General features: G+C 34.6%; 3 protein-coding genes across 3 annotated transcripts; 1 reads left to right on the top strand and 2 right to left on the bottom strand.

Annotated features, from left to right (window-relative positions):
• Positions 1–761: 761 nt before the first annotated feature.
• LOC135692217 (peroxisomal reductase activating PPAR-gamma-like) lies at positions 762–9,047 on the bottom strand. The gene is made up of 6 exons (XM_089112136.1): positions 8,811–9,047; positions 8,148–8,254; positions 7,268–7,484; positions 6,329–6,421; positions 5,626–5,778; positions 762–2,511 (listed from the first exon to the last, which is right to left on the bottom strand). The coding sequence occupies exons 1-6, from the start codon at positions 9,007–9,009 to the stop codon at positions 2,285–2,287; spliced, it is 996 nt and encodes a 331-aa protein (XP_088968262.1). The 5' UTR covers positions 9,010–9,047; the 3' UTR covers positions 762–2,284.
• A 42-nt stretch (positions 9,048–9,089) lies between these two features.
• On the top strand, positions 9,090–12,666 carry LOC135692218 (ATP synthase mitochondrial F1 complex assembly factor 2). Its single transcript, XM_065210294.2, has 8 exons — positions 9,090–9,404; positions 9,702–9,746; positions 10,090–10,235; positions 10,758–10,855; positions 11,029–11,115; positions 11,509–11,621; positions 11,732–11,847; positions 12,527–12,666. Exons 1-8 carry the CDS (start codon positions 9,314–9,316, stop codon positions 12,647–12,649), a joined length of 819 nt encoding a protein of 272 aa, XP_065066366.2. The 5' UTR covers positions 9,090–9,313; the 3' UTR covers positions 12,650–12,666.
• An 87-nt stretch (positions 12,667–12,753) lies between these two features.
• On the bottom strand, positions 12,754–22,342 carry LOC148958638 (meiosis-specific with OB domain-containing protein-like). The gene is made up of 11 exons (XM_089112135.1): positions 22,046–22,342; positions 21,597–21,672; positions 20,534–20,717; positions 20,076–20,176; positions 18,600–18,652; positions 17,885–17,980; positions 16,719–16,814; positions 14,878–15,040; positions 14,109–14,328; positions 13,315–13,401; positions 12,754–12,891 (listed from the first exon to the last, which is right to left on the bottom strand). The coding sequence occupies exons 1-11, from the start codon at positions 22,164–22,166 to the stop codon at positions 12,802–12,804; spliced, it is 1,287 nt and encodes a 428-aa protein (XP_088968261.1). The 5' UTR covers positions 22,167–22,342; the 3' UTR covers positions 12,754–12,801.
• Between the last annotated feature and the right edge of the window lie 2,775 nt (positions 22,343–25,117).

The raw sequence follows: 25,117 nt of genomic DNA, 5'->3' as shown, positions 1-25,117 counted from the left end.
TAATCGAACTTGCTCCAGACCTTATTCAAGTTATTTTCAACTGATTCACACCTAAAAAAGTTCAACATTTTTAACCAAACAATATCTGAAAAATTTCATCTATTTTTACCAAGTTTTTGCAGTTGTAATAAAATGAATTTTCATTACAAGATATGCGAATCTCTTTAGTGACGAGGAAAGCAGAGAAAGGAGAGAAAAGAAGACAAAGAAGAGGTGGGAAGAGAAGAGGAGGGGAAGGCGGAATAAGGAGAAGAGGATAAAAAAGGGGAGGCGAGAGGGGAAGGGTAGAGGGTTGAGAGGAATTGAGAGAGGATAAAGAAGGGAATGAAAAGGGGAAAGGAGAGGAGGATAGAGGGGAAGGGTAGAGGGAAGGGTAAAGGGGAAGGGTAGAGGGGTGAGAGGAATGGAGAGAGGATAAAGAAGGGAATGAAGAGGGGGAAGGAGAGGACGGTAAAGGGGAAGGGTAGAGGGAATGGTAAAGGGGAATAGTAGAGGGATGAGATGAACGGAGAGAGGATAAAGAAGGGTATGAAAAGGGGAAAGGAGAGGAGAGGAAGGAAGAGGGGAGGAGAGAGGGTAAAGGTAGAGGGGAGAGAGGAATGGAGAGAGGAAAAAGAGGGGAAGGAAAAGGAGATGAGAGGAGGGAAAAGGGGAGGAGAGAGGGTAAAGGTAGAAGGAAGAGAGGAATGGAGACATTTTTAGATTCTATAGAATGCACACAAACTTCCACCGCTTATTGGAATAACACATGAACGGGTAGGTCATCGTAATTTTTGATCATAGATAAAAAAATTGTTACCCAGTTTAATTTTAGAATAAGAATACATTTCATTGCAACGTTATTGTCATTCATTCATTTAATACTTGCTAAATTACAGTTCAAGACATCAATAATTATTGCCAAGCCATACTTCTATCTGGCACTAAATAATACAAATGAGTAACGTTTTCAAGTAATTGAAATAGTCTGTCAGAAATTAATAGAATGAAAATTAGTAGGTCAAGTTTTTTTCCAATGATATAATTTTCTCATACGCTCGCAAGCATCAATTTAGAAAAGTCGCTTCATTTCTCGTCGAGAGATGCCCTCCTTGACGTCACAGTCCTCCTTCCCTTGAAAATTATCTCTTATTTGCGCCACTAGTTGTTACTTTTTACCAATCGTTACTTGAACAATCCTTTTCCACACTTTTTATACAGCCAACAAATTGTTACTGTGTTTCAATTATTCATCAGATTTATGCATACAAAGCAAAAACCTATCGCTGACCAATATTCTATGGAACAAAACAAATTTCTTTATTTGATATAAATCAAAAACACAAAATATACACAAGCCTTTTTAAGCTGAAAACATCATACGAATGAAAGCGGTTTTTAAGACATAAACAACAAGGACGAGCCGATTTCTTAGCGAAAATCGAAAAGCTGCTTCAAAATACGGGGGGTAATTACTACAAGGTAGTTAGTCAGGGGGGTTAAAACTAGTTAGTGAACGAGCTAATACAGCATAGCCTGCGTACAGACTCGGAAATTTAAAAGTGGAGAGAAAGTAGAGTCTGCGCAACAGAGCCGCTTTTCTTGTTCGCTGACATCAACATTTTATTTTAAGCACTAAAACAACAACTCCATTAGCGTGCAATGTTTTTCTGTAATTCTAGTTGTTAAAAAGAACAAACAGACCTATTCTATTACTTGATACCATTCATTTATACTTCTACTCGAAGGCGCCACTTTGAAAACTGAAAAAAAAGCAATTGAAATTCCCCCAACTAATCAAATTCGGTTCCTTGATTTTGATGAACCTTTGAACAAGAAAATCGGCTCGGCTTCGCAGACTCTACTTTTTCTCCTATTTTCAATTTTGTCAACAGAGTCTGAACGCAGGCTAATACAGCAGGGATAATGGATTGTGGCGGGGGCATGTCTCAACCCTCTTCTCTGAAATCCGAAGAGTTCACTATTATTTGGACCGCATTTATGCTTTATTTAGACAATCAAATGGTCATGTTGAGAACAATTTGCCCATGCTAATAAACCGAGCCCAGAAAACATTGCAGTCACAGGGTCAAAGTCTGCACGCAGGCTAACGAATGTAAGGCAGGAAAGAAAAATTGTCAACAGCAAAACCCTACCATGTTTTCATTGTTTTTCTGAGAAAGAGAGAATTTCAGAGCTCAAGAATTTCAACGCAGAAAGGACGCTACTCTTGTGGGCTCTGCCTAAAATACAACCCCCCCCCCTTCCCGACAGGTGAATATTTCTACAATAATCAGCGTACGTTTCAATCAGTTTTATTCTTTGTAACGACTAGTTCACTTTGTTCCTCTTTTTGAGCTCTCTTTTTCATCACTCTGCTTAGCAACGATGGCCAAAGCGTTTTCAAAAGGATAGCAAGATTTGCTTTCATGTCAGCAATGACCACGTCTTCCTGTAAACATTCCACTGCGCTCAATATTTCCTCAGCAACGTGGCCTGGCTCCATCCCAGCGGCAGTTGTTGGATCGAGAGCTGCAACAAAAAAAAGCAACATGAACTCAAAGGGGCATAAAGAAAATATAAGGTTATTTAACAAAATTTTTAAGGATATATATTTACATTTTTATATTTTTGTGGAGATATTTAAATCAACTGATACTGACAAAACAAGTTATCTAACGTGAAACCTTTATAATTGGCTTTGAAAAAAGCAAACATTTGAGCATACTGTAAAATTTGCTGCTTCATTATTGTAAAATTTTTGACACAATTTATTGTTTGATTGATAGATATTACTGACCATTTATAAATGACACATTATGACACACAAAATCCACAAGTCTTTCTGTTAATACAATAATAATACTTAGGTACTAGACAGTCTTTCACAAGCACTGTTACGCCATTAAACTATATATATATATGAAACGAATGCTTATCAGTCTATGACGAGCCCTTTCTTAGCTAATCAGTCCATGGCTCTTCTGTGTATACGTGTAAGTGAGTGGGTGTGTGTGTCTGATACAAGTTTCTACTCCTTATAAAGTGTCCACAATGGCTTTTACTAATCTACTTACAATACTTCTTTTTTCGCAGTGTAAAGACGGTATCTAGTTTGAATACATCGATACGTAAGTAGGAGGTAATAAATATATGGTAGGATACGCGGGGGAACTTTGTCGGGGAAAAAGGTAAATAAAATATTATATTACTGGAAAACATGGAAAGTTAACGCGCGAAAAACTAATATATCTTGACTAAAGAGAAGCATGAACAAATATAAGCATAATGCGAGATTATGAGCTCTATTACAATACTAATGCTTGGGTTAAGATTAGTTAGTATACTCAAAAGCTTCAGTATACTCAAATGTTTGCTTTTTTCAAAGCCATTTTTAAGTTTTGTACAACAAAAAGATTGTTAACTATTAAAATCGGATGAAAACCTTTGCTCTCAATCTAAGCTCTTCGGGTTGAATATAAAGTTATTAAAAGATGCATACACAAAAACTAATATTAAAACGGGAAAAAGACAATAACTCTTCGTTACCTTCTAGGCTGGTCCTTATTTAACACCTGCCCTTTTAACAATAGTGACTTTCTTTCTACGCCAGTTCTGTTTACTGCCAGTTAATTTTTTTGCTCTTAACTCATTTTTTCATAAGAAACAAAGCACCGGATTAGCAATCGGTTTTTCTAAATATTTTCCCTAATGGAAGCTTTATTAAACACAAACTTCTAAAGAGCTACTTTTTAGATACACAAAAACGTGTTATGATATTGAATGAGAACACCTTATTAGCCACAAAGATCCCTTTTTTATCTATCAGTTAAGCAGGAGGAGTTGCTTAATTGTCGAAAAGAGTTATTTCGATCCCACCTTTGAATGAAGGATTTTCCAGCAGTTTTTTAATGTGGTGGGTGATAAGTTATATGGGTCCTTTTTGTTCTCAGTAATATCTTTAGGCCTAAGTTAAACGTCGCTCTTCTCATACGCCCAATTCAAGTATAGTTCGGCCATGAGAAGTTCTTAAGGTTAAGGGTGGTCAGTAGCATGGTTTTTTGGTCTAAATAATATTTTTAGTCATCTTAGGCCTTAGTATTTTATAGACGGTTGCTTATAAAGAATGGGTGTACCCAACGTAGCACCATTATCTTGGTGTAGGACACAAACTGTGCAAGACAGCTACTTTTTAACAAAGAAAACGACTAACCATTTCTACAGTCAAAAACTTTCGCGATGCACCTAGTTCGTCGCAAACACAGAAATCCTGCATTGATCAATATTATCTTAAATTCTAGAGTGTGAAATTTCAAACTGGAATTAGATATTAACAAAGACAAGACATCTTAAACCAGAGTTTAGTCAAAACACGTCAGGGAACAATAATAATCATGCCTGCCTAGTTAACTTCTAAAAAGGCTCAATTTGTACCAGTGCTAATATCGAGAAACGCCCATTGTTAATCCGCTTTCCAAAGTTTTTTGTACCATTTGAATAAAAAGGTACATTTTAAATTATACATTTCAATTTTAAAAGAGAGGAAATTTTTTTTAGGCAATGTGTACCAGTACTAGTGCTGATAGTGCCAAGCTTCGATTGGGGGCTCGATTAGGGGGGGGGAGTTGTTTGGGGGGGGGTTGTTTGGGGGGTGTTGTAGCTTAGTCTAAAACAATCTGCGTAAAAGTAGCTTGGTAAAAACTAAATGAATGAAGTCCAAAGAACAGCTGACTTGACATCATCAACATGAAGACACTGTCTTAAATGAAACGTAGATCTAAATAGTTTAACAACATGTTGAAATGACCTCATAGACAGGGGCGGATTTAAGCAACAATGATTGGGGGGGAGTGTTAGACACAAATCTTGGTGCCACACCCTTCAGGTCACTGGTAAATGATGGAAACACCCATTTTTAAAATTCGGTTTTTAACTTTAAGATAAAGACGATAAGAAGCAGTGGGGGTAACCAGGGGTAGAAGATTGGAGGGGCAAGGAGAAGAAAATTTTTGCTAACTAGACCCTTAAGAATTCTCCTAATTTGTAAATACGTTTGGAAAAGTTGGAAAAGCTATGGCTTTTTTACGTGGCAATTTTGCTTTATACAACGTCTTATGTAGCTTTTGTGGCTGATCCCATTTCCTTTACAATTCCTTCCAAACGTTTATATTCTGAATTGTGCAAGGCAAGAAAGCACTACGTGTAAAAACTGATTTTCCAAAGCTGTAATCAAATATCTAAAAATAATAAACAGTATTCAAAAGTTTCAAACTAAGTCCGCTCTACTTGGAGCAAAATCCCTGACAAATATTTCAGAATTCAGTTTTGAAAGTATTGAAGCGCTTTAGCATTTTAGTTTCTATTTTATTGGGAATGACTAAAGAACGAGAAGGACTTTTCTATACAAATCGGGGAGCGGCCGCTACGCTGTATATAAAGTAAAGTCTAAAGATAAGAAGATAAATAAAGTAAAATCTTGACGTTACTTTGTTACTACTGAATACCAAAATTGATGTTTACCGAATGGAACAAACCGAAGGACACAGAAATATTGGGGGGTGTCGCACCCCCTACACCCCCCCCCCCGGCTAAATCCGTCCCTGCTCATAGAAATTATAGTGTAAGAAAGTAACAGAAAAAACTTACATCCATATTGTGTTCCATCCGATGTTCGTGCGTTAATGGACAAATTCGTACGAATGTACCCAGGGCTGATTAAAGTAACATTGATATTTGAGCTGGCAACTTCGGATCTGAGACAGGTGAAGAAAGCATCGAATGCATGCTTGCTTGCAGTGTCTACAAATTCAGAAATAATATTAAACGATGCAGTTCTCTGCAAGACTAATTAAGACTAACTAACCAATGAGGGCCCAAAATTTTGCCGACTATAACAACTACGGTATAAAATTTTTTTGTCCGTCTTTTAGTCGAGGTCGCACTTTTAGAAATACCTCCGACAATCTCATACAACCACTATTCTGATTATTTGCTATCTTGAATAAGGACGAGGAAAAAAACCGTTCCCTAACTCGACTTCCCACTTTCTCGAACGAATTAGAAATTAAATTCTTCAGCAAAGTAACTTGCTGTCAGAGTTTAATAGCGCAGGCGTTAAATGTGTTGATAAATAATATATGCTTGTAAAGAGGGAAAGTTTGTTTTTTTAATGAATTAAAAGAAAAATTATCACACTTGGTTGAGCAAATTTGAATGAGATATGCATGAAAGAAACTATACCCAAGGAAACAGGAAGATAAATGAGTCAATGCCCCGTAGGACTAAATGAACCTTTTTTGTAGAGAAGCAATGTCTGACACAAGGATATTTGACAGAAACTCATGCTTACATGGTGACCTGAATGGAATTGCTATTTTTCCTTGAACCGTGCTTATTCCAACAATGTGACCTTCTTTTCTTTCAATCATTGACGGTAGCAAAGCTGTATAAAAAATTCATTTGAAATTACAAATCAGTTAGTTACAAACAGGATTTGAAAACACAGGTAGAGTTCTATAGTTCTTGCCAAATACAGTTCTATAATTATTACCAAATAAATTGGGAAGCTTTGGGATGGGGGCTTATTTGTGGATAGGGCTTCAACAGGGTTTTGGAAATCATAAGAAGAAAAGCTCATTTTCAAAGTTTTTTAGACTTCTTCGTGCTCATTTTGATGACTTATATTCTGCAAATAGATGCATACAACAACAAAAATTGATATAATGCTTTTTTCAGTTCTTCAATTTCTGATTGTCATATCCCATTATTCTAAGTATCATAATTCACTAGACCCAGTTCCCCACATACAGAACTTCTGTAGTTTGTAAGTGATTAAAAGATGGCCTACATACACATGATTTATTAGTTGTTACTACAGGTAATAACACTGATGAACTGGTAATTCACTGTGGACTGATATCATTTATTGCAAAGTTTTATATGTTAAGGTTGGGGCTTATTAGCGATTCTTGGCTTCGGGGTGGAGCACAACTTTTGCACAGGTGTATACCAGGGGACAATGCAATGATAAAAGGAGATATCATTTTTCCCTTTTCAAAACACTTCACTTATAATAATATAATTACCAGCAAGAAAGGGCAATGAAAACATTTATACTAAAGTAAATGCACAGATATAAGAATACTATCACCCATTAAAAATACTGATAACACAGCAATTTGAGTTTATCAAATTATTGTGTTCATTAAGGGCTTTTGAAAATGTCTATTACTTCCAAAGTACATTTACGTAATTCTATCTTAATGTATTTCGTCTAGACAAAACTTACATTTGGTAAGAAGCAATGGTCCAAAATAGTTAACATTCATCAGCTGCCTATGCACTTCCATTTTAGTTTGAACTATGCTGCCTCTGCAACTTATCCCAGCATTATTGACGAGAATATCAATATGGCCATATGCCATGAGAGCCAGTTCCGCAGCTTTTGTTATGCTTTCACAATCGCTCAGATCAATTGGTATGACCTTTGGCCCAAGTGCAGAATCCTTGAAAATAAAATCACTGTTTAATATAAATGAATCTTTATATTAAAATGGTTTAATAAGAAAGCAAACCAAAATGGAAGACTGAAGGGTGTTAAACTCAGAATTTGAGTAAGAGGTGCATGTAGTATGCCAAAGACTTCATTGAATTATAAAGCAATCAAATGAATTTTTCAAAGTAGATCAGCCTTGATTCATTAAAGCAAATCAATTTATCATATGTTCACTCTTAATTTTGATGGTAGATTTCAATTGCAATTTAATTTTGACACAACATACAACACTGAACAACAAATACATCTAAAAGAACAAATTTCATTTCCAAAACACATGCAAATTAAAAGAGGTAAATATGTGATTGACTTAAAATACAGTTTACCTAAACAAAGAGTGGACAGAAGTGCAAGCAATTGAAACACAAATTGTTGGTAGTTTACATTTTCTTGCACTGTAAATAAATTTCACATGAGAAGGACATAATCTAAGAGTTTGACATAACAAATGCTTCCTTTTTTATTTTCATTTTCAAATAATTTAAGGATCAATAGCCCTTCAGGGAATGTTTTTTTACAAGAGGCCCTCCATTCAATTTTTACATAATTACAATTATAACCAAAGCTAATGCATAACACAAGCAATGTAGTCACCAATCAAAATCACAATTACCAGGCTGTATCTTTTAATGATGCTGTCTTTCACTTCCTCAAGCTTCTCCACATTTCTTGCTGATAATATCAGCTTTGCACCAGCTTCAGCAAATCTGTATGCACATGCTAGCAATTTAAGCAAGAATACTCATGTAAAAATTGTATGCACATGCATTTTCATATGGAAAAACATTCCAATACTTTGATACTTTAATTCCATATTCAATTTATCAGCATGTTGAAAATCAGCCTGCAGAGTACGACAAGTTCCACTGAAATCTTGAATGCACAAGTACAATGACTTTGTTACAAGAGTCCATTTTCATTGTGCACATTAGTGCGTACAATGATAGCTCCAAAGATAAGAAAATGTACATTATTGAAAGTTATTTTGTTATTAAAGCAATGAATCATTATGTTGACCTTGAGGAGGCTTAAAAATTTTTTTATTTCCCTTAAGCAATAGGACACATCCATGCCACGCCCATATCCCAAAATGCCACACCCTTAACCAGGTATGCAGGGACATTTTAGAAAAAAATTTGGCTGTGCACTTACCATACACTGCAATATTGATTGAATTGCTTACATAAACCTATATTATGGAGAAATCAACATTTTTTTATCAATAAATTCAATTCACAAAAGAGGATCCGAAAAGTTTATCTGTTTTCATCATTACCTTTTCCCAGACCTGAGGAAGCACCAGTAATAAGGACAACTTTGTCTTTAACATCGAAAACTTTACGTGGCTTGAAAATTGTTTTCTTCAACCACCATAACACGAAGCAAGGAACAACAAAAACTATTAAAGGAAGCATCTCCAAAAGCAGAAAGGATTCGGTGTATTTCTCTGTCCCAGAAGTTTCAAGTTCACTCATTGAGTTCACTCAAACGAGTCTCGAACGAGGTCACATGGATATGAAAGCGAGTTTCTCTAAAAATGGAAACCAACATCGCATGGGCAAAAACTAATAAGAAACCTACCTCTGATTGATACATATTGCTACTGTATTGTGCAAAATTGACCAACAGATCTCTTTAGACACCACTGTATGCCGTAGAGAGAATTTATTATGATTTGAACTGCCCATGTTAATCGAAAGAAAATAATACACATTCTGGTCCGTGCAAAGCCACTGCTCACTGCTGTGCTGAAGCCCAACTACTGAACTAGGAAACAAGATGAATGCCAAAGGACTCCACAAGTTGTTAATCTCCACGACCAAAGCTCAACAGAGACTCTTGAATAAAAAGTTTCTGAGTTATATAAGAAGTGAGTTTGTCAACCTTTCGTGAAGAAAAAGTCTTTTAGTTTATGCTCGGAACCAGCTTGATAACTGGAAACACACAGGCCTAGTTTTTCAAAATATGCCGAAATAAAAAGTTTTCCCATAGAAATTTCACAAATAGAAAAAAGGCGTGTAGAGATTTCACAGAAATAATAGATAAGACATTTTATCAAAAATATTGAGTTTGACAACTTTGTTTGGAAAATTCCTCTATCCTGGTGAGATGTTTCAAAATTGAAAGCGATTTTTTAGTTTTTTAATTTTTAGTACTTATTTTTTAGCAAAGCAACGGTTCTACAAAAATGTAACAATCAACGAAGATAAAGGTATATATTCATGGTTACCATACATTCAAGTGTATATGAATGTCAGTATTATAAATTGGGGGTATTTTATTCAGTATAACTTTTTAAATACAAGCATTCTTATTCTTGTGACTTTTGTACTTTCTTATCTTGTTAATGTTTATTTTTTATTTCTTATTATTTTATTAAGGTATGATAAAATTATTTTGTTAAGAAAAGTTCTTTTTAATCAGATTGTAACTTTCATGTTGACAATAAAAGATTTTTTAACAAAATTGCCATGACACCCTGATAAATAAAGTCTTTGAACCAGAACACAATAGCTGAAGACTTGAAAAAAAACACATTATTTGAATTTTTCCAGGAAAGTATTTCATACAGTTGGATGGCAAGAATGTGAAAACTCCTCTTAGGAATGATCTGTATGCCCCAACACAAAAACTTGCATCAATAGTTGCCTCTGAGTGGAGTTCACAAAAACAGACAATATTGGCTCATCAAATGCACATGGTAAGCCAACTCGCATAAATTATTTTAAGTGACTGTTTTGTGAACAACAACAGTAAGCCTTGAATAGAAGTCACGACTTTCAACTCTCATATTCCAGCCATTTGAAAACAGAGTTAATATGTAATATGTTTAAGACATTGTTTCCTAACAATTCTATAAGAAAACATTTTTCTGATCAGCAACATTTATCATTCAGAAACTGTTTTTTTAAGACACCATTAAATCGACCTTTTTCTGTAACTTTTTCAGGAACATTTTTTGACACTCAACTCAAGTTTCACTTTATTTATTTTTTAGCAAAATTTCTGTAGGAAAAAATATTATATATATTTGGATAATACTAATGAATTGAACACTAACATCCTACCAAGATTTTTGACTGAAATAATGTCTCACAAAGATTTTTGAGTTTTGAAATAGTTATTTTTAAATGTAATTTTTTTGCAATATAATTAAAAGTAATCTTACAGCTACATGCTAGAAAAATAATAATTGAAAATTTTCAATGTTTTGTCTTTCTAGACTTCATTATGCAACACCTGCATTGATAACCCAAGGAAAAGAACAAAAGAGGACATGATACATGATGCCCTCAGTTTTTTAAATTCAGATACTTTGTGGTAATGTTTCCTTTCATGTTTTTTTGAGAAAGCCAAATTTTCTTAAATTACAAAATATTTTAGATACAAGTAACAGATAAGTTGCCAATAAATACAAAGTTTTTAGTTGTAGTGCTTCAAATAAAATGTTGAAAGAAATATAATGCTGCAAGTTATAAATGTTTTCTTATTAGTGCAAGAACACCTATCGAAGAATCAGAACACACTGCAAAGATGCAGAGTGAAAAATGGGACCCAGTACTTCATTGGTTCAGCAAACGGTATGGAGCTTCTTTAAGAAACATCTTAGTTTATAGCTTTAGAATAGATGTAAAATTGCCAATTATTTTTTAAATGACCATTGTCAATCTGTACAAAACTGTTCTTTGGTACTGCCAATTTACATATCCCATTGTGTCTGCATCTACAGTTACAGGGCCAATTACCCCATAGTATGATCCTTTCATGTTATGAGCAATGTTTCAATCTGTCATTAAACTGGCCAAGACATAATAATCTCAAAGCCAAGTATGTTACAATCTCAGTCTTCTTTGCACGTTACAAGATCTGAAAGCAACGGATGTCAGGAAACCAGATCTGAGTGTTATGTAGGGCAAAGCACCAAACCATTAAATTGCTATAAATTATTCCTCCTTTTCAAAATCTTCTTTTAGATTTGATGTTGAAATTGTGTCAAGTACTGATATTTTTGGCTTTGAGCAACCTGAAATGACTATGTTGAAAATGAAGCAGTATTTATCAAAGCTCAGCAGATGGCAACTTGAAGGTACTTACAAAAATATTAAAATTTTTCTTTTGTCCAAAATATTTTGATTACAATGTATTTGTCTTTGGTCTCTGTAATTTGTGATTCATATTTATGCCATTTTTCCCTAGGTCTGGAGTTTTCAGTAGATAGTGTCAAATCTTTTATCATCCCATTTGCTGTTATTGAAAATTATACAACAATAAACGAAGCAATATATCTTGCAAGACTAGAAGTGAACCTGCAGGTAATCAAACAAATATGTCTAAGTATGTCCAATTAACATATGATTTGAAACAATTTAAAAACTGATGCAATATTTCACTTTGTAACTGTACACTTTATTTTTAAAATTTCAAAGTAGCCTTTTTGAGAATTTTAGCTTCTAAAAATAACCAAACTATCATTTCTCTACTACAAGATTTTAAAAAACCAAATATCTAGCAACAGGTCAACTAACCACTGGATTTTGCTCATTTGACCTTATACCAAGCCAGAGGAAGATGATTGTTTAAGATACTAAGCCACATGTCCTCAGGGGCATTGTGAAAAGGAAAGGGTATCAAATAAAAAATCACCTTCCAAACAAGGTATTTTAATTGGTAATTGAACCTAAAAGTTGCGCTTATGTTTTAATTGTCAATATTATATAAGCCAGCAAAAAATTGGTGGTAGATGTGGAAAGCATCTTAAAGTGCTGGGGGCGCACATCTCGAAAATTCACACCACTGTAAGCAGCAAATATGCATGTTACCTCTATTTCTAAAATGCAGGGCCACTTGCCCCAATTCCTGTATCTGGTTGATCAGTTTAGCTTGGCTAGGACATTATAAGTAATCTTCATCACCAAAAATCATTGGTCACTTAATTAGGTATCAGATGACACTTAAAGCATATATTACTATGTATTTCTTATTTTATTGAAGATTGAAAAATGGGGCAGTGTGGAATGGTATCATGATATCGAAAAAGAAAACCAATTGGCACATATGTCTGCTGGTGTACTGTTTTATCAGCTCTGTTCTGAGAGCTTTGATGATGAGCTGTAACTTAGAAACTATATAACTTTCAACTTTTTGTCTTAATTTTATAATCTTTCTTCATAGAAGTGTTTCTAACACAATAGTTATGGCTTTATTTGCATTTCAAAGAATGTATTATTACAGTTTCAATGAGTGCTCTAGCAACGTTTTAAAGCAAATCATACCACTTGGGCTGTTGAGCCTTCAAATTGTGAGACTGATATTATCTCAAGATATGCTTGTTTGTTATTGTCTGTTCTTCTGGTGCACTATAAATTGGAATCAAAATATAGTTTGTTATTCATTTAATATGCTTCTTTTAAAAATGAAATATTTATGATGTTTGTGATGTGTTGGCAGGACAACAGAGCCACAAATAATTTCTAAACAGCCAAGAAACATTTTGAGATGAACAGCTGGAAAAATAAGCTAGTTAATAATATGCCAAATATTAAGAAATAAACTACCAGTAAAGCCTCTTTTTATAAGGTTTTAGCCCCCTCCCTACTTTTTAGACCCTCCCCCCACGTTTCTCATCGCTCCGTTGTGCCTGAATAAGATGGTTGTTTTTACAGAACACCTCCCTCTCCAATTCAAACCTTTGTCTTCTCTTCATCTGTTGTTAAAGAGGCTGTTGGACACACCCATCATACTATATAACTTAATTGAAGTATGAATGAAATATAATTTACCTTGAAGTACAGTTTGTATCGATCCATGAGGTACTTCCATTTTAATTCAGTTCTTTCCAGTGGGCTCAAGGAAAGTAGCTCATCAACCTAAAACATACATGGGGGTGTCTTATTTAAGAATACGTTTTAATCTGGTACTGCAAATAAATAGATAAGATGCAATATATACTGGTTATTATCCTTTTATTATCCCTTGATAATACATTTCAAAATGCTGTTTATTCATTATTATAAAAAATGAATTAAAAGCTATCTGTATCCAAAAAATTAATGATTTTTAGAATTATTAACGAGACCATATTTTGCAAAAGATAGGGAAGGAGGTTGAAGACGTTTGTCTCATATCCTTTTGTACCATGAAATGTGTGGAATACCTAGTGGTGAGTTATGCAAAATTGTGTTGTGTTAAAATAAACTTTTTGGTTGTGAAAGTCTGATGAACCTGGCTTTGGTAGTGTTCAGCTTTTCTTGTATATGTGAAAAAAATGCTTCACCTTTTATCTTACTTTCTCTTTTGATCTTGCAATTGACCATATTTATTGAAAAAGTGTCCTTCTATATCCAATCAAAACTCGCTTAAACCCGAGTTGATCTTTGTTGGCCAACAACTTAAAACTCGAATCATGCCAACTGTCATAAAATATTGCATTATGTTTGCTGAGTAAGTCAACCAATTTTCAGGTATCAAAAATTATAACTGAATTGGTTAGAAATTTCATCAAACGTGTTGTCATTGTTTATTTAATTCTTTGTCATAAAAGCTACCTCTAACCTTTACAAGTGGTGAAACTTACATTGTGTTCCAATAACTTTTCAGCAATAAATCCACTGAGCCGAAAATTCGCAATGCCTCCTGTATGATCGCTTATATCGACTCTAATATTCATTTTCTTTACGGTAGTCTGTTGGTTGAATTGCTGTTTTCCGTCGTTAGTAGATCCTTGCAAAATGGAGTAGCACTTTTCATTGGTACACGATCCAGTTTCTCGGTCAACAACTCTTCTACATGCAGAGCTAAGACAGAATAGAAAAAAATTTGATTACACATCATGCATTCCTTAGTAAAGCACGATGTATGTCGTTGCATGGCAGTATCTAAGCAGTTTTCACTACCATCCTGTGTCACCCAAAAATTATCGCTGATAGCTATTAAAGATGCAAAGGTGGGAAATACTTCAATATTTTTTTACCAAAGAGAACAAATACAGTTAAAGGAAAAATAGGAAGAAAATACCAACGATAAATAAAATTTGGCGGACAAACAGAGAACATTGATTAGATTAAAACTTAGTAAAAAAGGGTGATAAGTAGTTATTATTTTGTCAATTGAGCATTAATAGGGAAGATAATTCTATTTTGTTAGGGAATCTGATGAAAACAGGTTTTTGCCTAGAAAGACTAAGTTACTCTTTACTAAATAATATTGCGAGGGTCTGTTGATAAAAAATATCAAACATATAACCTGTAGAAATGATTAAAGTATGAATAACAGTACAGATAAGAAGATACGATTTTTTATAGATAGGCTAAAGGGCTATAGCGATATGATTAATAATAATTTACCATGTTTGCACAAAAAATTTATCTTCTACATTTGATGAATCAATGTTGATATTTGTTATGCATCCGTAAATTATTCCATGCAGAAATCGATCATTTTCGTTGTATTTGTCATTTATCCATTGCTGGACTTTCTCTATTGTGTAGACATCCGTGATTTGTCCTACTTTGGGAAGAAAAGATCAATGTCAATTTCATCTATTTAATGACTTGGTATCATAGATTATGGTAAACCTAGTCCAATTCATGTACTCGTTTCTTTATTTTTTATTAATCATAACTTAAATTGTAATTCTTGTTGGTTGAAATGAAAGCTCTTATGTCTTATGTCTTATGTCTAAAAGAAACGAAGATTTTGTCATCATGTAGAAAACCAGATTTTGTCTGTAACGTTTCAAGAGGTGAACCGACAAGAAACGATTTTTTCAAAATAGAAAACAAGCACCCCATATACTGGTGAGCAAAATCAAACAAATTAGCAAATTTATCGGCATAATATCGGCTAAACCGGTGATTTGCTGAAACATTTGAAAAAATTCATACCACACGATAACTAAGATCAATTTTCATTTATAACTAAAGATATTTTGAAATTTTTAGCAAAAATACCAATTTTAAAGACAGCTTTTTAGAGAATAGATATTTCTAAAAGAATTGCGTTAAATTCCACATTATTCTAATACACAAGCAAAAGTGCGAAGCATCCTTGAACATCTGGTAAACTTCTACCTTCTAACTACGCTAAAAATATGAAAAATTCATTCGATTAAAGTTCCAATCCTGTATGAAAATTGGCCGAATGGGTAAAGTTTTTCAAAAAACCATGAGGGTGGCAGGGTAGGCAGAGGGGTGGCAAAAAGGGAGGCAGAGGGAACCTTGGTCCCCTCAATATTTTAGAAGGTCTCCAAAAAAACGTTTGCAGATCGTACAGAGTTTGGAAACATGTTGCCTCTTAACCTTCTCTCCCATGACTGTATTGGTTATTACATGTTTGTGTACTGCCGCTGTACGTTATTTTTAATATAGTCATTTCTATATGTTTATAAAAAATGTTGCCCCCCCCCCCCAATGTCAAAGTCCTAACTACTCCCATTGGGGCAAGATAGAGATTTGTGTTTGGCTAACGACTGTTGAATCATCTAATGAACGGGATTTAACCGCTAATCGCACGGCTAAACGTGGTGCGCGGCTGCATGTCTGCACTGATATTCATCTCATTTTGTTATGTTATTATTATGTTCGGTGGCTCGATGTGCGATTTGCAGTGACCTTCACTAAATTTATTATTAATATTGGTTATCAAATCAACCATTAGCATTTGTTAATATTTTAGTGCTTTTTACTATTTGCTGTGGGATTTTAGTAGATATTTTAGGCGAAAGAAAGAATGAAATTTATCAGAAGTTATCAACATTAACTTTTATGAAAAAAGTCCTGTCATCAATTTTTTCTTTTAAAGCAAAGGGCTCGGGTGGCGATCGCCACTTTGTCACCCGGGCCAGATAGCGCCTGACAGTGAACGTTGCCCAAAATATATAAGAATAAAAATTGACTATTTTTTTTAAAAAACCTAAGGTGAAAGTAAAGGAATTTTTGGCAAATTTTTCAATGCAGAGAGTCTGAATACTTTATAAAAGCTGCGAGAAGAGGGGCCAGACAATTGTCTAATAGACTGAGTATACCTCTAAATTAAACTTATGTTGTCGTCTAAACTATATAGGTAGACTTGCCGTCATACAGTTCAATTGAATATTAAAATGAATACTGCACACTCGAAATAAACATTTAATCATCTATAAAAAATGATGCGAATTTTTACTTAAAAACAATATTTGAAATCTTACATGGTATGGTGGTTGACTGTGGATCAGCCATGAACTCCTCGTCTAAGACATCGATGCTCTGCGCATAATTGTACAGCAAATGTGCATCTGGGATATCTAGGGAAATTAATTGCATTATGAATTTTTTTACTCCCCTATATTAGTTTGTAGCATTATCAAACAAAGGGTTACTTAAAGCTACCAGCTTCTGATTATAGCCATTTTATGGGACTTCAGTTGGATGGACACTAAGTATGTATGCATGTAAGTAAATCGCTACATTTATTGTATTTACAAGTTATAAAAGTTAAAAAAAATAGAATACAATAATATAAATTCAAAAAAGAGAAACACCTCTAATTTCAGTGGCAGGGATAGGATTAAAAGGTCAAGTTGGCTTTATTTCCATAATGGTCTTTTTGGATGTGCTGGTTTGACAGGAAAATAACAAGAAAAATAATGAAAAAGGACGATGTCTTAGAATTTGAAACACCTCACGAAAACCAAATTTGGAACATTGAGAACATTAAAGTTTAGGAGCGTCCATGTTGACATAAATAAGAAGTTTTACATAGATACGAAGTAATGGAAATCTTTCAAACAAGAGCTAGTGTTTTTGCTTTCATCATTTTTAGTATTTTTGCTATTTGGGCATTTACGGTGTCGACTATATTACATCGTCTGTTTTTAACAACCCAAACAACTGCAGTTTGTTCAAACAAATCTCATTTACATACAGCAAGGTTGTTCTCCTTCAAATTTTTGCTGAGAACAACGATCAAGGTATCAGTGAGAGGGGTCCTACCTTTTTATCCTAAGGAGCAATTGTGGGCAGGGTCGTAGAAGCCTGCGTCACAGACCATCACTGTGACGCAGGCTAGGTCGTAGTTACTAGTGTTTTTGAGGAGGAGCGGGGGGAGAAGTTGAGCCCTCTAAAAATTAAGCAAATTCCTTGTTTCAAATGAACAATACTTTTGTTGATATTGTTAACAAACAATAGTGCCACACATGGTTCTATCCTTTCCACAGCACTGACTGTAGGAAAATCAAACTGAAACTTGTTTATATGCAGTCAGAAACGATAAAGATAATTAACTGTCAATCTTTTACATTAAATGATTTAAGAAACCTGTTTTACGTGTTCTGGATGAAAACTAATGAAAAATCTTTTTAAGCCTGGTACGAGCCTGGATTGACCGTGATTATCGTCTTTCCGTCACATGTTGTCACCATGCGTTTTCTGAAGTCATCATATTGGGCTTTCACATCAGCAAAGAATAAAACTAGAAAAGGGAACATTTGAAAAAGAAATTTTCCTTTCGTTTGAGAATGTATAAAGTAGTGTATTAATGTGGATTATCAATAATAGTGAGATTAAGTTCTGTAACAGTGATGAAAAATAATAATAATAGTGATATACACAAGACTTGCACATAATTGAATGGAGTATAGGAAACGTCGTTTGCTGCCAAATGTCATGCTCATGTCAAGAAACCAGGCTTAATCAAGTTCCTTTTAGTTATAGAGCAAGTCTATAATTTATACACTTTTTTTACAAATTAAATGCGATGTCATACATGTAAAAAGGGTTCCCCATTTCCCCTACTTTCCTATTTCCCACTTAAGCAATTTAATAAAAATTTTGAGAAATTTCTTTTGCAAAATAGTTTCTTCCAATATCTTGTTCAATTCATTTTAGAAACGTGTACAGCAATAATAAGACCCCATCAAACTTGCTAGCTACTTCTTACCAATTATTAATGTTTCCAAGTCTGTATACAGTATATGACTTCAAACGATTCTGGCGTTTTATACAGACAAAAAGAACTTTACGGAGATTATTTGTAAAAAAATCATTACTGAACGGGTTATAGGATCCCCTTAATGACACAGTTAAATTACCTGTCTCATGAGGAGTCCAGCCTTCAGCCAGCCAACTCAACTCTTCGCTCCATCTAACAAACAATATTAATGGAGTGTAATGCAAATAGCAAATAGCAGTGGATGACAAATTATGAAATCTCATACATCCACAGCCTGGATAACTGAACATCTTAATATATTTTGCTTATATACCATGACTTTTATTTTATCAGTGTAATATACTGATTAGCACTAGCTAAAAAATTCACAGCTGTGACATATGGGATACAGAATAAAACGTCATCTCCAAAATGATTCATGTCTGCTCTGGAAGGGTTTTCTAAAAAAATGCTACTTTTGTAGATGACATAATACTATACGAATACCCTTTGTTTTTTTCAGTTTATACTTAAAGAAAAATACTCTTGACCCAAGGCAAGAAATTGCGGTTACTGTCGGTGACCATTAAAGAGGGAGTACCGGGGTAGTTGCCCCCATTTTTCAAGGAGTGTAAAATAAAAAAATTATCGAGGAAGAAACTTGGTCGTAAAAATTTTGTTATGGTTTTGTTCTGTTCTTAAAAAGAATCATCTTTGTACAAAGCTGTTCCGTTACAGTTTCCCATTTGTATGACAACCGGCAAAAGAAATCTCTAGACAGTTGTCTATTATAAATAGAGGCGAACCGTTTTTTGGCGGTAGAGAACTTGAAAATGTCTTTTAAAAAAGGAAACATTCTATAACATATTTTATAAAATATAACACATTTTATATAGCCAATAAAACACATTTTATATAGCCAATATAATACATTTTATATAGCTAATATATTACATTTTATATAGCCAATATAGTACATTTTATATAGCCAATATAACACATTTTATTACATTTTATAACATATAGCCAGTATTTTATAAAATGCTTGCTTTTTACAAAGCCTTTATAAATAGAGGCTTTGAAATAGAGGGGGTGGGAGTGATCAGGCTAGGCAACGATTGTAATTGGGTTTAGTCCATTACATTGCTTTGCCCTCCCGCATTTCAACTACATACTAGGATCTTTGTCATTATGAATTAGTAAAAGATTTCAATGTGTGGATATCAATGTGTATAGGTGTTTAATGTATATGGAAATATTTATTGCATGTTCGTTAAAATACAGGAAATATTTATTGCTTCAAAGACAGGTCCATTGTGTATGTCTTAATTTTACAGGAGGTATAGTTAAGATATAACGGACACATTAACTTCACATGAGAACAGTTTTTTGTTAGTGCTTACTGATTGACAAAAAAGCACCTAAAGTTATTATGAAAATACTTTTGTCTTAAACTGTTTGCCGAGCACAACATTTTATCAGGTATATTTATTCCCTTAACAAATTATTGTGATCTCCCTGTTTTTGACCGAGTCTCCCTGTTTTTCTTTAGGAAAAATCTAAAATCTCCAGGTTTTGAAAATTTAAGGTTGACAGGTCTGTAAATACATCAATGATAAACATTAAAATAGCTCACATTACAATTGGAAAGGAGACACAGCTATCATCGAAAACCAGTAATTCTCTTCTTTGAATCGTTTTCCCAGACTTTGTTATGATTTCTTTCGGACTTCCACTCTAATGAAATGATACCATGTGTTCTGAATGCATATTTAAAAATAGAACTTCGATAAGATCTACTATGTGTATCTCTGTGTGTTAGCTTGGGGGTGCCTAAAAGGTTTTGTCCATTAAATTTGAGTTTGAAATGTTTTAGATTTTTAGGGATCAATAGTGAGGAGCAGCGGAAAATCTTTTCAAATTTGTGGAGGTTTGCTTTTGATAATGTCAACAACAATTAACAGTCATTTGGAGAAATGTCCTGACAACTCCCTTTTCACCTAAAACGTTCAACCAAGGAGAACTTTGAGCAAGGCTATTAGATTTGCAGTTACTTTATTAGGAAAAACTTCTTTTAAATCTAAGAAAACTTACGTCTCGTAATACCGCCAGCAAATTAAGATGAAGACAATTCAAATTTTGTCCGTTGGCAATGATGTCACCAAGTTTGTAATAATCGTATGTTTTCTTCACAGGGATGAAAGCAAACGATGCAAACTCATCTATGCTACAGCGTTCTATAGTAGCATGGGTTTCGTTTGCAACAATGTTGAACTGACTAAAGGAAAACGACAGCAGTAAATAAACAACATAAATTTTCAGACCTCTTTTTACCTAGATGTGATTCGCTTAAGAGATGAATTTAACAAAATGCTTCCACTAGCACATGGCTTTTTCTTCAAGATGAACGATTTTGGTATGTCACATATAAAGGCATTGCATTTACAGTTAGCTCCATCTCACTTTTGGCCAATCCTTTAAAAACATTTCATGTTACTGCTAATTTTGTTTCATTTTGTAACCAAATGTTAGTGGGTAAAGTGAGTCAAACATTAACGTGGTTGTGCCGGCCTATTCGTGTGTCTAGTATGTCGAGTTTTTGTCTTGTTCAAACATTACTTGAATTGCTCAAGTTCAAGTGGCCAGATATTCATTACTCTCTACCCTGGGTACCAGAGTCTGATGAATCCAGGGATATAGTATTGTAGACGGCAGCGGTGGCAAAGAATGAGTGGATGTGGGAAGGGGAAGGATCCAGTTCAATCAATGTTTTCTATTTCCAATCCTCGCTCAAAAAATATTTCTGAGACTAGTTTCGAACAATATTTCTGAGACTAAATAATGGAGACTCTGGCACCCAGGGTGATTTCTCTCTTCAAAGGTGAGTCTCTACGTGTCATGCAAACATGGTGTACCCCGCTTTGTGGCTGGGCTTTTATTTGGCTTCAATCCAGCTTCACTCTTGATTTCGTCCCAAAGTAGTAAGGGTGTTATACTCTAAATATGTTTCTATTTGCAAACTCAATCTGTTTCTTGATAAAACGTCGATAAATTTAATATAGAAATTTGACAAAGAGCAGAGTGTACTGTGAATCAAAGATGGCATGCGCTAGCATCGAAATAATGAATGTCATGAATAGTAAACTTGATATTTCACCTGGGTGTCCATGGATTGAACTTCTCTTCAGCTTGAGTGTTTTGTTTGTTTTGAACCATGACATTCTTAATCTCAACTGAAAAATTCATATTTTTTCAATACTAAACAAATAAATATAATAAAGAAGTATGGCTGCAAGCTGTGTATGATAGTTGTCTCCAGAGAGGGTAACCAAAGGGGCAGTTATGAGATTTTTAGTGATTTTCAACAAACAAAAATATCATATCTTGGAAAATGCAGCTTGATAATAAAGAAGATAAACATAACACGACAAGAAGAGACGTTTTTAAACTTTTTCAACAACTTTGATCCAATTGAATTGAAAGACAAATTCATTATCAGATTGACAAATTCAGTAACACATTCCAGTTACAAATCCAGGTTAGACAAAATCAGTTTCACATAATTATAGACAGAAATCTCTCATAACATTACTCAGAAATACAGACCAGCATCCCCAATTCGAAATGATTTCGCGATATCTTTAATAAATGTTTCACTGCCCCAGCACGTGACGTTTGCAAAATCAGTGACAGAGTCCCTTAGGACAAAAGTAAGTTGCCATCTCATTTGCGAAGGATCTGTTAAAAGAATGAAAAAAGTGCATTTTCACAGGCTCTTTGACAATGCTCTTAGGTTCTTCAAAGATTTTTTATTTCCTGACTCATTCGGAGAGCATATCATCTAAAATTTTCCCCGCCCCCTTACTGTTGTTGCCTTCCATATGATGCAAGTACTGTGGTAAAAGCAGGCTTTTAAGGTTACGGTAAACGTTTTCTGGATGAAAACATCATTTTTTCGATTTTTTCACATTCAAGTAGCCGAGCTTTCAAGGCACACAATGATACCAAATTTGAAACAAACAGAAATTTTGAAAGTGGAAAAAATCCCATGTAAACGAAGGTTTCCATAATTTCTTTATCAAAACTTTTAGTTGAGGCCTGAAAATTGCTTGACCTGTTAAGCCGATTATCGTTGCTTTGCGGTTGTGGTCGCATGTCTCTTTTACAATATCGCATGGCACATCCATATATCCAATGTACGCCCGTGTTTATTTAAACAGGCTTATTGATCTTAAATCTTTAAGTGACTTGACCCGGATTACACTGTGGCTTACGAGTGTATCTTGCAAGTGCGATCAGTAAAATCCCGTTTTCTCCGGACTCGAAATTCCTCTACATGAAGGTACGAAAAAGCTATTATGTACCCAAGGAACCAATCGAATGGCTCGAAAATTTGCACACGGCCAGGGCAGACGTTGGGCAAACAAAGTGTGTCTCAAAATTTTTTTATTTTCTCTGGTCCGTCTTTTATACCCAAATACAGCTGCCGGAGGGTGGAAAAGTTATTTGCCAATTTTTGACAGGGTATAGTTTCAAGAAGAGGAGGAATTTAAAAAATCTGAGACACACTTTGGTAGCTTAGGACCTGCACTTCCTGCTGGTCTAAGTCAGATTTTGTTACCTCAAACGCAAGGGTACATAATAGCTTTTGAAGGTGGTACACTTTTTGACCAGTAAATTCGCATGGAAAATAACATTTGACATTATTTGCCAATAATTTTTATCTGGCTAAATACGCCATAATCTTGTACATCGAATGATATGTAGTTTATCCAGATTCCTTGAGCCGTTTGGCCTTTAGGAAGGAAAAACCAATTTTCGTGTTCAAAACGTTTACCGTAACCTTAAGAAAGATGTTTCAAAAGCCAAATAAACAAGCTAGGGTCAAGGTGACCCCATCAACACCCCCGAATAACTAAAGCATTTACAGTGTATCCAACCCACTTCTAGCTTGGCTTCAAAACAATTGCGTTTTTGTTATCGACGCGAAAGCTATAATTGGCTTTGGCTACCAAGAAATTGAAAGAATAGAGGGATAAGATGGTTTTTTGGACCAGCTAGGTTATCAGCAGGGATGGGATGTGCTCCTTATTTAACATCACTTATTATCATAAAGTTTTACATAAAAAATATTTATGTTGGCTGGCTGATGTTGTCCTGCATAAATTCGAGCGCATGGACGGGCGTACCTTGCAAGCAGCTATTTACAGGGTGTACGAGCCCTCTGCCTGATTGCCCAGGACCCTCAATATGCATTTAAGTAAAGAAGCAAAGACTTCTTACTTTTTCTGTCAGCGAATGATCTTGCATCTTGCTTTGCTATGATAATACCTGCAATAGACTACGGTAAAAGATTCTTGTTAGACAATATAGAAAGAGAAACAAAATAAGGGAGGTCTGCAAACTTGCGAATAGGGCACCAAAAGAGTAACAAAATGCCTGGTTAACATAGAAGTGACATGTCCTTTACACATTTTCTGCTCTTTAATATATACACTGAGGTCGATTCGATATTAAGCGGGGTTTGCAATAAATTGGGAAAGGATCATGGCCAAGACCAAAATATAAAAGGAGGAGGGAAGACGATCAACCTTCAGTTAGAACATCGCCGAGACTTCTCTAATTTTGAATTGTCAATCGAACATTGTCACAAATCAAACAGAAGGCATTTAAATTGTAAACTACCATATAGCCATACACTTTGTTCAGTTGATTATAAATGGTTTACTTAGAACTTTGTAGCATTATAATCAGGTTTGATATTTCACTTCCGCTTAACAGCAATTTGGAGGTGGGGAAGGGAGGGGGGCTTCAATTGGCAATTAGTTAACGTCAGAAGAAAATGCAAAATCAGTTTTTTTCAATACTGAACTAAAATATCGGCCATATTCCAGAGACTCTTGCAATGAAGCTGCAACCATTGTGGAATATTTCAACCATCACAGGAAAGATTGACTCACATGGACTCAAAAAGAAGGCATTGTGATACGCTGAATATATAATGTTATAGGTAACAAGTATTACAAACTAAAAGTAAGAAAGTCGCTAAAGAAAAATTGCATATTGAAATTCGCTGTTAAGGGTGCTTTCATGTTTAAATCCAAATATAAGCGCTGGGCTTATATTCGGGGGCTCACATTCGGCAATTGCGTGCCAGGAATGGGGGATTTACATTTGGGGAAGGGGGAACATATTCAGGGATGACTATATTTTGAATTTTAAGGTATGCCTAAACGATTAACCTTTGCCCAAGTCTCATGATTCCCACCTTCAAATGAAAGGTTTTAGGGATACTTCTTGAATCAGAGTAGTATCCTAAATGTCGAAGCAAAGCTAAAGTCAGAAATAATGATAAGAACCTATAATGTGATCAATGTGATATGCGAATTTTGATTACAGTGAAAAACGTCAAGCTTTCCAGCAAATGCTAAACAATAAAGGTAAACAGCGTTTCAGTATTATATTTTTCTCAATTCTTGCTAACTCTTGCTCACCCCTTTCAAGATTCCAGCTTGTAAGTTTTCAATATTTTCTCTCGTCGTATTTACGTCTGATTGCATGTTCAGTGTACTGCCATCTGGCCATTGAAGTCTGTTGTTGGCTAAATCGTTTCGTCTCATGATTTATTCACTTAACTGATGTTCTTCTATCTCTATAATTTCAAATTCCCATCTGCAA

Source organism: Rhopilema esculentum, chromosome 13 (genome assembly GCF_057945365.1).
Source record: "Rhopilema esculentum isolate cy_ngs chromosome 13, ASM5794536v1, whole genome shotgun sequence".
Taxonomy (NCBI): Eukaryota; Metazoa; Cnidaria; class Scyphozoa; order Rhizostomeae; family Rhizostomatidae; genus Rhopilema; species Rhopilema esculentum.
The sequence above is the reverse complement of the archived record's forward strand: the minus strand, read 5'-3'. Positions and strand labels throughout refer to the sequence as shown.

Coding starts and splice junctions, on each gene's coding strand:
- LOC135692218 (XM_065210294.2), top strand. CDS start 9,314: ATGAATGCCAAAGGACTCCACAAGTTGTTAATCTCCACGACCAAAGCT. Junction 9,405..9,701: donor GTTTCTGAGTTATATAAGAA/GTGAGTTTGTCA, acceptor CTTATTTTTTAG/CAAAGCAACGGTTCTACAAA. Junction 11,622..11,731: donor CAGCAGATGGCAACTTGAAG/GTACTTACAAAA, acceptor ATTTTTCCCTAG/GTCTGGAGTTTTCAGTAGAT.
- LOC135692217 (XM_089112136.1), bottom strand. CDS start 9,009: ATGAGTGAACTTGAAACTTCTGGGACAGAGAAATACACCGAATCCTTT. Junction 7,485..8,147: donor TCATTAAAAGATACAGCCTG/GTAATTGTGATT, acceptor TTTATTTTCAAG/GATTCTGCACTTGGGCCAAA. Junction 2,512..5,625: donor GGATGGAACACAATATGGAT/GTAAGTTTTTTC, acceptor TTTTTGTTGCAG/CTCTCGATCCAACAACTGCC.
- LOC148958638 (XM_089112135.1), bottom strand. CDS start 22,166: ATGAGATGGCAACTTACTTTTGTCCTAAGGGACTCTGTCACTGATTTT. Junction 16,815..17,884: donor GATAATCACGGTCAATCCAG/GCTCGTACCAGG, acceptor TAATTTCCCTAG/ATATCCCAGATGCACATTTG. Junction 12,892..13,314: donor GATACAAACTGTACTTCAAG/GTAAATTATATT, acceptor TCCAATTTATAG/TGCACCAGAAGAACAGACAA.